Here is a 12955-nt window from a genome sequence, read left to right as displayed (position 1 = left end):
GGTTAAACTTCATAAGGTTGGCATCGGCCCACCTCACAAGCGTGTCAAGGTCCCTCTGGATGGCATCCCTTCCCTCCAGCGTATCATAAGAAGACCTGGTTGATACATGTAGCAGAATGACCTTTCCTGTAAGCAATATCTACAATGTTATTTATATCAAAGCAAGAGTATAGAACTCTCACTATGAACAGATTCCTTTTATTGCCTGCAATATTAACATTTGGTTGGATACAACTTTTTGCAAAAGTAATGTTCTTTTCACATAGCAGCAGTGAGCAAGTTCAGCATTAACAAAATGAGGAGAAAGTTCCTTTCTTTCATTTTCTTAGAATCTGCCAAAATGCATATCTGGGGCTCTGCATTTCTCCTGTAAAAGAGGATATAATGGACCTCTGACTGACAAAAAGATCAGCCCTCATTACATATAATTCAGCTACTGCAGGAAAAGAAAAGAACATTATGAACTATAGCCTAGTAGGTGTGCAAATTAACTGTGTTTTGCTATATAGCTGTATGTGGCATTCTAAAAAAGGGAAAAGAAAAGGGATTCTCATCTGAAATATCATCTAAGTTTCTAATAATACAACATGTTAAGAAAGGGTAGAGGGAAGAAAAGTAACAGTTCAAGAAACAGCCTAGAAATTGGATAGGGATGATCTAGTGCTAGGAGGGAATGGCATGGGAAGAAAGCAGGATTAAGCTGCATGTTAAAGAGGGCAGGAAGAAAGGATCAGTTATAGCAGAAAGTTAATTATGCTATAGTTAAAGTCAATATGGAAGAAAGAATCATGAAGAGACACTGAAGAGGCTGCTAAGCCAGGATACAGGATGCTGGGAAGCACAGAGAGAAAATGAAGAATGATACGGCATCAGGGAGAGCAGTCAAGGTGACAGGATCAGGATCTGGATCCAAGAGTTGTACCAGTGCACCACTAGAGAAGAAGACTAGAAAGAAAAGATCGGTGTACTTGTCATTTCAAACTACGGAGCACTAAACCACACTGGTTGCAGATCCCAACATAAAAGCAATTATAGCAAGATTTTTACTGTAGCACACTCTTTATTGAGTCCTGAAACTGCTCCTAATTATAAACAGTTGCGTATTTCATCCTAACACACAACCCCTTTTTGGCCAGGTTATTGTCTATTGCATTCTTTCGCTTGGTGCATAAAACATCAATGCTGCCAGGCACCAACTGCTACAGTTCTGTCACAGATCACATTTTGAACACATGCACATTGAACTACTCCATAAAGACTGTAGGGAAAAAAAAAGGGGGGGGGGGGGGGAATAGCTGACCATCTTATAATAGGATTTAACCTAAAGAAGAAAGAAATAGGGAGTAACACTAGGATTTGGACTATCCAGGGTAATACATATGTAGTTTGCTGTTTCTTTCCAGGCTGCGCTGCTCATAGATGCAGCTCAGATCTGGGTCTAGGTGATATACTTGGACTACCTTGTAGACTGGGCCATGGTGCCGCCCTGTGGTGGGTGGCAGCTTGGCGGCGGCAGCGGCTGCGATGGCTGTTGGTGCTGCATGCGATCCTGGAGGCTCCGGGCTTTTCGGATACTGATTTGCAGCTTCTTATCGACTAGGGCTCTGCTGTGAGTGCTAGCGCTGGCATCATGCATGGCAAGTCTTAGTTTAGCTAAAATGCAAAAGAAAACATAGCAGAAAACAAACAGAAAAAAGGAATAAAATTGAAAAAGAAAAAGAAAAACAAAAAGAAAAAAGATGCAGCAAGAACATAAAACATGGACCATGCAAATACTGCCACAAGTGTTCACAAGGATGCTATCGTTTCCATTAATGCACATTCAGCTTAGCCAGGTGTCCAAACACGTTAATTGAAACTAAACCAAAATAAAGTAAAAAAAAAAAAAATAATAAAAAATTCATGTTTTAGCCCAACTTCTCAACCCCTTCACACAGGCTCTTTCCAACCTTACCGGATTGATGCTTCATTCTGTCATCTACCCTTCTCTTATATTCTCCACACGTGGGACTCCTTTTATTAGCAGGAATACCCAGCTGGGATTTGAAATTCAGCATATACCTTGCTGGAATGGAAGCTAATAGAGCTATCACAACAGCTGTATGCTGTGCCCCTTACTCTGCAGTCCATAAAAGCCGATTTCTAAATGCAGATGCACAGTAGCTACCCACTCTGTCTGCAGCCATTCTATACAGACAGAGGGGAGCACGGGGTGAGACAGCCAGCCAGTCATAATGGAAAAAGACTGAAAATAAAATGAAATCATATAGCACACATTCTCAAAGGTCACAATGCATTTAAGCACTCAATGTCCTAATGCTTTTTTCTTCATGAAAGTCAGATACTGCATAGCTCATTTCTGTTAATCCACAGGACTCATGAGTGGGCTACCATTTTCTTCCTATGCTACACCCTCCAGGAGAAACAGAGAAGCTTAATGCCCTTTGTCAATTGGCCTGAGGATGGGAAAAATTGTTAACTGAGGACCAAGTGGCAGGGGGAGCTCCCTAGTAGGTGCTTGCTGAAACGCACCATTTAGTACCAAAAGAGGCACATCAGCACCCCAGTGCTGCTACTGCCATAGCGCTAGAGAGAACAACAAAACCAGATGCAAACATGAGAAAAACAGAGATGAAGAGGAATAGGACTAAAATCCCCAAAAGGGAATGCTTTCAAAAAGGAAAGATTGTGTCTCCCTGCACATTCCTAAAGACCACCTGGATTCCCGTATTACTACCTGACCATTTAACATGATTCAATGTTTCAGACTTTTTTATATATTAGTAAACTGTCAAAAGCACAATAGCTCAGGTGGTTAGAGTTACTTACATATAGCTTCGTTACAGAGAGCCAAAGCTGCAGCACAATCCCCCTTCTGCTCCTGATTCAGCGACTCTTCAAAGATTGAGTCTGCCTCCTGCATCGACTTCTCAAAGCCATCATTCCTCCCTGCAATGGGCAGCACCCTTCATTTTGGTTTCATTCATTGCAGACCCCTCACTTACCCTCATCCCATTCGTGACTGCCACATTCTTCCACAAGTGGAGTCTTGCAGCGGCTGCACATATCCCAGATCACACCACCTAACTTTCCCTAAGCAGGAAGTACAACTGGAGCACGCTGATATGCTTGACAGCTACACAGTAAAACAACGTGAACCACTTTTTCTCCCTTAAATTTTGTTTACTTGAGTTGTAACGATTTATTATTTTCAACAGCCTAAATCAGTACAAAAGATGGTACAGACGTATCAGAGTCAGTTCTGATGACTTCTGTCAAGTAGGAATTAATTTAGAATTAATTCTAAATTTAGAATTAAATCTAAACCAAAATATATCAGTAAACGAAATCTAGCAGGTCAGGGCTTTCCTTGTATGTTAAGTCTCCTGCCAAAAATCATCTGTCTCTTCTTCAGATATCAAATTACTTCCATACAAAAAGGAAACAAACTGAAACAACTGAGACATCTGGGAAACAAAACTCAGACTTGAGGGCGAGTTTAAATGTCCGCAGAAAATAATTCTACAAACATAAGTTCAATGCACAATACACTCAACTGCTGAGACAGACATATGGAATATGAAAACCCAATGATCTTGCAGCTTTAGAAGGAAAAACACAGGTGGAAGAAGCCGAGAAGAGACAGTTGTCAAGAATTCTTTATGCAACGATTTAGAAAACAGTGTTGGACAGAAGGATAAATTATCCTCGGACACAAAAGAAACAGTGTCCTGGCATCAGAACATCCAATTCTGAGAGGAGGAAACACCCAAACAATCTGGTGTAACCTATAAGGCATTATGCAAGTTATGCACTAAAATGTATACATTCAAATGAGGTAGGAGAAAACAGAAAATTTTTGCTTAGTTTAGGGGTGGGGGTGTGTTTGTGTTTGGGGTTTTTTGGGGGTTTATTTATTTGGTGGGGGGCTTTTGTGGGGGTTTTTTTTGTTTGGTTTTTTTTTATGTGTGTGTGTGTTGGGTTTTTTTAATGACATGTCTCTGTCACTGTGGTAGAGAACATGAGTATCATTATCAGCCAACAATAAACTGTTTTCTCAACTTGCCGAACACATGCTATCGCCTGGCCTGCTCCCCAACACCCTAATGCACAGGTGCAAATGCAAACTTTCTTATACCATAAACCACAAAGAACTCGCATGAAGGGCAAGTACTGCAGAGAGAAGTGAGAGTTGTTAGAGCAGTGAGTTAATCAAGCAGCACATTCAGTTTCAAAATCAAGGCTACTGAGGCTTGTAATCAAAGCCAGCATATTAAAGTTAGCTTTCTTAGCATGAATTTAGCAGTTTACTTGGGGGGAAAATGAGTCACAAGTGTTCCGGAGTAACGCGCACAAGCAAGCCTTCCAGGCAGTCAAGCAGTCTGCTAATGTTAAGCTATTATTACATCTCTGACTGGGGTGGGGAAAGACTTACAAGGAATAAACAAAAACTTTCCCAGATCTCAAGTCGATGCCTGTGAACTCCTCAAACAGCCTACTGAAGTCTTTTTTGATTAAACATTAGCCTAGTTTACTTTCTTTTTAACAAGGAAAATCTAAGCAATTTTTGCTTCTACCAACTAATAAAACAAGAGATCACAGAGGGGTAATATCTTGGACAACATGCTATTTTCTTTCAGGCAGAAGCAGAGAAGACAACATCTTCACACTCAATAACAGAGGTTAACTTTTCAATTTTTACATCATTAGCATTCATGTTACAAAAGTAGTCGTAAAAAAAGATATCCATCTACTTTGGTACATCAGAATTTTCCACCTGGTTACTGGCAGGTCACAGCAGGACTGTAAACGACAACTAAGTGGCTCACTGATGGTCAGCAAAAATTCTGAGAACATTCCCACGGTTAGACACCCTCATAGAGATTGTATTTTTCAGTGGTCATTGGCACAGTAACACCCTGGCTGCTGAGCAGTTGGCATGGCTGTAGGCTACAGAGCACTGGCTGTACCGTGCCGAGCTGGCATTGCTGTGGGGTGCCCCTCTCCTTCCTCTCTCTCCTGTAGCAGCAAACCAGCATCTCAACTCTTACTTACAACAGGTCTAAGCAAGCAGTATGGGATGCCTGGAGGCTTGGTAACGCAGGAGGCCACAGTGGGTTTGCCCCAGTCATGCATGCATTTGTGGAAGTAGTTCGTTCACTACACTTTGCTTGGCTCTGCTGACCTACTAGCAACCCCCCCTCCTCAGTTAAATGCTCTACCAGGCTTCACTCTTGACTGGGTCGATGCACTTCATCCCCCTTCTCTCTGACTCCCCTTACTGGCTGATGGAGATTTAAGGCTAAAACAAAGGTGCTACATGTGAATCCTGTCACAAAGTTTCCTCTGCTGCAGCTCTATCCTTCCAGTTAAAACTTCTGCTGCAATCCCCTGCCAGAAACATGAGGAGTCATGGAAAAGACAATCAAACTTAGTATTTCGCTTCCCCCCCCCCCATTTCTTTTTCCTTAGAAAACATATGTAATCTGAACCCAGCTCAGACTTTCAATTAGATCCAGTTTAAGCCTGCCATGGTACTTGTTCTCATGCCTGTGCTGTGGCTGCACAGCTGGGCAGGGAGAAAGAGCGGGAAGTACAAGAGCAGGAACAAGGAGAATTGCTTACGGCAGTGGTTTTACCAGAAACAAAACAACGGCCTAAGTGAACAAGCTATGCTGCATGTGGACCCAAGATGTCTGAAAGGTACCAACAGCCTTGCTCATTCCAAGATGTTGATTGAAGCCTTACAGCTAAATCTAAGTATCAATTCTAGTAATGGCGCATATCGCCATAACAATGGAAAGGTGCAACTATACTAAAACCACCTCTGCATCTTTGTCTCATTTAAGAAAGCATTTTGTCAAAATACCAAACAGTTTTTTTGCATCCTACAGGTTTGAAATTGATGGTCTTTCGCTAACTGAAGGTACAAAATTGTAATGGAGGGGGAGAGAAAAAGAGAGAGACTTACAACAGGAAACTAAGTTCAAAGGTTTAAAAAATTCCAGCACTACAGTCTTGCAAAATATACTGCATTCAAAAAGTTACCCTGATTCTGCAGTTCATCTAGATCCATGAACCTGCTGGGGCGGGGATTAAAGCCCATTGCTGCCTCCATTTCCTTTTCTCTTTTTCTGCGTAGTTCTTGTTCACGTGCTCTCCTTGCCACCTCCTCTTGCAATTCGTCCAGTTCACTCTTTAAGGGGCCAAACATCTCCCCACCTTCCCCCCCAAAAAAAAAAGAAAGAAAAACTTTTTTGATAGTAAAATCTCTTAAAGATACTCTTTAATAACGCTTAAAAGGCAAAGAAATATTAATGAAGAATACAATTAACTCTAGAAAATAACAGACTGATCAAGCAAAGACCACAGAATTTCAGATTGCAAATTTTACTTTGTTAAATTTTACTTTTAAAACCCTGCCTAAGCCATTTGGTTTCCAACTGCCTTCTCTGTGTCAGTGACTGGCAGAAACATTGTGGTATTGCTTCAAGGTCCCCTGCAGCACAGCCCATCCCTGGATTCCCTGATCCAAGAAACAGCTAATGGAACAGAGAGAATCACTGTAAGAGATAACCCTAAACTGATGCTGAAATCTTCAACTTTCTTACTGTGCTTATAATTTGTAAATAATGCTATGTCAAATTAGCCAGATCATTAGCTTTACTAAGTAAAATGGATTCCAATTGAAAAGCTTTTCATCTAACTGCACAAGCAGATGAAAATGGGAAGAAAATAAAGCACATCAATATCGTAGTCAACAAGCAGAAATCAGTCATCATTCTCGCTTCAATTATGACCTGTATTCAGAAAGCATCTACTCTCTGCCCCCCTTTCCCTTCCCCAGACATTCTCTGGAATAAGGTACTTGCTCAGAACGATACATAATTGGAATGCATATCTGCAAGAAAAGCTCAGCCTCAGCCTGATATTGTAAATATCCATTCTCATTATGAGATTTTTCTTCAGGACTTGTCCATCCTCCTAAGTTGTTATGAGTTATGCTTGGGAAGGTATTTTCCACTGATGGCAGCATACTGAGGTATGGGGAAGAATAGGAAAAATAGTTTTACTTTATCAGTTACATCAACACTCAAAAAGACGCTAGAGCAACATGATCAAAAGAATATTCCAAAAATGCTTTTTTGCAAACCCCTTTGGTAAATCTTCTAAGTTATATCTTGTAAAACCGTGTTATGATCCTCAATGTTTCTTCTCCCTTTCCTCATAATTTCACTGTGAAAATAAACATCCAATACAATTTACCTTGCAAAACCACTGTTACCAGGGAAGTGTATCTTACCATTTCCAACAGTGTGTGGGCTGTGTGCCCAGCTACCAATTGATGAAGTAGACTCCACTTCCAGGATGCTGCTACTATGAGACTTTGGGATATTACGCCAGGCAGGAACCAAGCCACCTGCTCGCTTTGTATGAACATCCCTCCAAGAAGAGAAAAATTAGTTTATCATTTTACCAATCTCTGCAGGAGAAACTGTATCTATCTTTTCTTTTTTAGCATCACATAAATATTTACTTGCATTTTAATTTAAGAAAGCCTACCATCAGAAAATCTTCAGAGAAACAGGGAAAGAGAAAGTTAACAAGGGGGAGAACAATAATTCTGTTCTCCTCCATGACAGTATGCAACGCATATTAAAACTGTGGTCTGATAGCAGTCCTCAACAAATTTCTACAGCTGAAAATCTACTATTCCGGCCATAAACAGTCTCAGTTTGTGAATGCCTGAAGCTTCCTGAGCCAAGGAGAGAAGCACACTATGCTGCCTATTTATTTTTGCATATAAATATTGCAAGTGTCTTGTAAGACTTCAATGAACCTCTCAAACTGAAGATGACGAAGATTTCTATACAAGAATATTGATTTCTCGTTTTCTACAAGGCTTCTCTCAAGCAATAGTTTAACTGAAACAAAAAGGTCCACACTTGTCCTTTGAACAAAATTTCAAATGACAAGCATGAAGTTTGGTATTTTAGTTGAATTTCTGAACCACAGACTAACGGTATGACTACTTAGAAGCATAATTTTAGTCAACATTTCTCATTTAATAAACCCCATTTCTTTCTCACTAGCAGTAAGTTATCATATATAGCTAATATACTGACAAGAAAAGGAATCAAACTCCCTCAGATTCCTATTTCACTTCTATTTTCTCCCTACCCCAATAAACCTGTATTACAAGCTAGCAGTGCTGTTTTGCATTTTTAAAGAAACGTTCCATACCATTATGTAACTACAAAAACCAAATCAAGACTTCAATCACTCAAAAAATGAAGTTTCTTGAAATCTACCTGTGGGTACTTGAGCTTTCAGACAAGGGCAAGTCCAGACTAACAGGGCTGTTGCTGTTGCGCTCACTGCTTTCATAGCCAGACTCCATCCTCTGTATTAGATGAGGCTGCTGATCGACCATATGATGCTGGGTGCCCCGACCTAGCATACCACGCTTGTATCTGACATTTGACTGGCTTGATCTTATTTCTTGAACAGCGTGTTCCTTCACCTCACTCTCAATAAGCTCTTTACCTGTCAAGACGAATACAGGTTGGTAGAAGAACCAAACTTCAGTATCAGCAAATCACCTATATATACACGTTAGCTTCTCAACCATGCTTAAAACCAAAAGCTCTGTCTTAAGTGTAAAACTAGCAATATTAAGCAGAAAAACCCCCAATACTTTTACAGCATTCCTAGTAACATTAAGCAATAATCTATTCAACAAATTAATTTTTTAATCTCTCCCATACTTACCGTATTCCTCTCCCAGGTAACAATGAAGTCTGGAAAGAAAATATTTTCCTCCCCATAACTATTTGTATTATTGCAAGATCATTTTACAGCATACCCAACTGCATTTCCAGTTTATATTTTTTATCATACTCTGTCATAGCTATGTCAGACGCTGCACTTTTTACATTATTTTGCCATGGACAGGATTTTTTTTTTAATTCTTCCTTACTGATTTCACTGTCTTCCTACTTGCCTCTTGTTTGCTCTCTCTGCTTCCTTCCCTGGAACTGTGCTCTTCTCCCTTCACCTTCCCTATACATATTTCCTTTTGCTTCCCAATTCTTTTCAACCTTTAGCTCCTTCTGCTTGGTATCATCTGTCCCTCCCTCTCTCCAGGCTCACAAATATCTGCAGCAGCATCCTCACTAACCACAACTCTGCTGCCAGTCACACAAACCTCTTCCTTCTCATCCACAAACTGCCCTTCAAGCACTCTGAGAGGGGAGCACAGCAGCATCAAAACCAGGAACTGGAACACATCTATTCTCCACATCCTTTACAGTTTCAGGAGTACCCTTCTAATGATAGGGAGCAAAATAACCATTATATTCATTTGCAGACTGAAGAAAGGAAAGTAGGGGCTAAGGCAACAAAAGATACCCAAAGCTGTTCTACCACAGATTTCACTACCTTTAAAACCAGCAAACCTAAGCACAAAGTCTCTATGTACAAGCGTAAAATGGCCCATAAAAATCATCACTGGCTGCCAAACCCTTATCCTCACAATGAGAATTCAGAAATGACATGCGAGGTACTTGTAGTACCACAGTCTGAGTCATCATGCAAAAAGACCATGATGAACTAGAGAAAACAAGAGACCAATACAAAAGTCCATTCCAAGGGATGAACTTCCAGATACTTAACAGTCTAGCCTTGCATCCATTTAAGCAGCACAGGCAGTAATGTTTCTCTTATTATTTCCTTACATGTGAAATTTAGCAAACAATTATCATGTATGAAGCACAAATACCCACATAGAAATTAGCCTTCAAGGACACGACTCATCACTGACCTAAATGCCACATTCAAAATTTCATTTCCCTACTTTATTTAAACCAAATGGGATAGTGGAGTATTACAAATTCCACACCTTCTGAAATAAATCTTTTTTTCTCAAATTCTTACCTGCTTCTTCAGAGAAGGGGCTAAGCTGAGTGTAGCCACAATGCTTCCTCTTGTCTTTACTGAAGATGCTGTCTATATTCAGAGACTCTCTTTTGGGTCTCCAGGTTGGCCGGTACCTGCTAGATGAACTGGATTTAGACTCACTACTGGTACTCTCCACTTCCCAGTCTCGACAGTGTGCAAATAGGCTTTTTGAGGGTCGTGTTTCTGTCTGATCCACACTACTCCCTCCACGAGGGGAATTCTGGATGGTTTGAGAAATCTGCTGTGGTCTGCTGTGGATCATATTGCTCACTGTCTCTTTAAATTCCCTCAGCCTGCTGGTGCTGCTGGATGGTTTGGAGGCAGTTCTGGGGGCTTGTTTCTCCTTCAAGGTTTCTCCTGCAGTTTAGAGAGACAGCAAAAGCCACAAAAACAACTTCAGATTAAACCAGCAGCATCTTCATGCAGACTTTGGAAAGTAAAAACCAAAACAACCTCACGCTCCCCAGTACAATAAAAACAAACCCCAGCCAACCAACACCCCCAAACAAACAAACAAAAAAAGCAGAGACAGGACAAAATACAAAGATGTAAGAAACAAGGAGGGAAATGCATTCATCTTAAAAACATGCAGAAAGAGATCTGATATCTAAAAATAAAATAGCATCTCTTGCCTTCACTATGGTATCCTGATGGCTGAGCCTCATCTCCTTTTCGCCGGGAACGGCTAGAACTCCTCTTGCGGTCTGCCAGCGAGCCCTTTTTGGAAACATGCCTCTGATTGCACTCACTGTCAGTAAGGTGCCCTGGAAGGACAGAAGAACACAGTAGAGATGACAAGAGCCTTCAGACTGAGTGTTCTGTGCACTAAGTGTGGCAGGGCTTTCCTGCTCCTTAGGAGCTGCAGACACTCCAATGCTAACTGGCAGGTTTGGATAAATTTTTGTATCCAAAAGTTTTTGGTTTTGTCTGGGTGCATGTTCAGTTTTTAAGGTCATAAAAGATAAATACAGCTCCTCCAAGGATAACTAACCAGCTCCCCTCTGGTTAATGAGAGCTCATCCACAGGCAGAGGAAAAAGTTGACTCTGACTTGTCTTCTAATAGTGTAAGGACATCACTTTCTTGCTGTCTGAACACTTTTTCAGTTTTAACAGCCACAAACACAAAACTCCTGAGGACAGCTTGCTTGACATTACTCTGTTGAATAAAGACTCAAACACATGAACGAGTCACCATTTAATACTAAATTACTGCACATCATCAGCTGCTCTGCGCTATTTATCTACACTGTCTTTGCATGTAGCAAATACTAGGTAATCTGAGTTAGCTTAGTCTACAGTGAAGAAGCCTCAGTTGGCTCTCAAGGGTAAGCCAGCTAATTTGCATCTGCCACAAGCTAAGAGCATACACACAAACCATCAACATGGATCAGCTGACACATGACAACATTCCCTACTACAGGTCATGTGTCTGAGTGCTAGTATTTTCTCTTGCACAGAATTTATTCCCCATTTCCTCACATCAAATGTAAATTAACAGTATTTGACATCACAAGTGTTCTCTATTGCCTTTTTTTAACTTTATGGTTCTCACACATTCACAGACCTAAACCTGTAAGCACAAACACACGCATGGCTTTACTCACGTGAGTAGTCCCAAGCAGAGATGCAGGATAAGAAGGGAATTTATGAATAAGCTACAAAGACTTTTTCTAGCCTTTATATTACCAACTTCTACCTTGCATAGGATGATAGGAAAGGAAAATCCCTACTACCCAGTAGTGGATTCACAGCCCCAAGACTACAGAGCTGGCTGTTCTGAGCCTTCCCCCTTATCTAAAAATTAACAACATTTCAAATAGATTTTACACATGAAAATGTACTTTCAACAGCTGAAAAAAAATAATTCACTTCAATTGCCACAGAGTTACTACAATAAATGAACGGGAAGGAATCCAAACAACAAAAAGCAAGCTACACAAGACTCGCATTTCTATTCATTTGCAAAGTGGAAAGCGATTCTGTAGCCAAATTCTTTAGAAACAAGAAAATCACATAAAAGAAAAGAAATTAAGTAAGTCAAAGAAATGTTGGCAGTGAAGATAGAAGATGTGCAGCATTTAGGTGACTGAGCCTAAGTCAGAGCTTTGGGAGAATGTTTTTCTTCCTTTACAGCACGGACTCTCACACATCTTTTAGGGACTGAAAGAACAGTAGTATTTTAGAACTTGTAGCGGCTCCTCTCAAGACTGAAGAGGCTTATGTTTCACTTCAGAGTGTACAACTTCTTTGGTTAAACATTTTTTCCCCAAAAGTCCTTTCAACCTAATAGCGAGTGCTTGGTTAGTATCCTTCAAGTACTATAACAGAAACTATTTAAAGGCTGCTAGCTTTGCATAAATATTTTCTCATCCTTTCATAAATTGCAAATTCTGTCCTATTGTCACTGGACATTTTATAGCCATAGAAGAGATGCCAACAATCCAAAGTCTGCATGACCAGGCTTTGTTGTCTATACTTGGACCCTCTGGAACAAAGACTAAATCCAACATAATGCATGATTATAGGAATATATTCTTGCAATACCAAGAATACATGCTAACACTTTACACACACTTTTTTAATTCACTAAAATAACAAGCCAGGATTTCTGTCTGGGTATCCAATCATGCATAAAAGGTGTCCCTTGCTGAATGTTTCACCTAAACGCCTCATCCTCCAGAGATGGGATGGCTTCATAAGCAAACAGCAACATTCAAAGGAAAAGTCTGGAGTTTTGCAAGGGTTGTGTGCATGTCTAAGAATATGTTAGAGAAGAGAATGAAATCAAACAGGTTAAGACAGAACACCCCCTACTCCCTCCCACTGTAATCTCAGTTGCATGAATAGGGCAGCCAGAATACGCACATTTTTCTCAGCAGCACAGGTTGGTAGGAGCAAGAGAGGGCTTATGCAGCCACTCTTTATGCCCCCATTCTGAAGCACCCGGGTGCCTGAGGTCATACAACCCAATGGTGGTCCTTCCCTGGAGGACGA

The 12955-nt window shown here is 40.6% G+C and overlaps 1 protein-coding gene across 3 annotated transcripts in view; it reads right to left on the bottom strand.

Moving 5' to 3' along the window:
• Window positions 1–12955, bottom strand: part of USP54 (ubiquitin specific peptidase 54) — a 104499-nt gene that overhangs the window by 10417 nt on the left and 81127 nt on the right. For all 3 annotated transcript variants that reach the window (XM_030486119.1, XM_030486120.1, XM_030486121.1), the window contains exons 12-18: window positions 10593–10724; window positions 9937–10317; window positions 8313–8547; window positions 7304–7443; window positions 6049–6222; window positions 2830–2949; window positions 1461–1653 (exon numbers count right to left, since the gene is read on the bottom strand). In XM_030486119.1, coding sequence (XP_030341979.1) covers window positions 1461–1653; window positions 2830–2949; window positions 6049–6222; window positions 7304–7443; window positions 8313–8547; window positions 9937–10317; window positions 10593–10724 — 1375 coding nt within the window. The remainder of the gene's footprint in view (window positions 1–1460; window positions 1654–2829; window positions 2950–6048; window positions 6223–7303; window positions 7444–8312; window positions 8548–9936; window positions 10318–10592; window positions 10725–12955) is intronic.

This window comes from Strigops habroptila, chromosome 5 (assembly GCF_004027225.2).
Source record: "Strigops habroptila isolate Jane chromosome 5, bStrHab1.2.pri, whole genome shotgun sequence".
NCBI classification, from domain to species: Eukaryota; Metazoa; Chordata; class Aves; order Psittaciformes; family Psittacidae; genus Strigops; species Strigops habroptila.
This window is presented reverse-complemented; position numbering and strand designations above follow the sequence as displayed.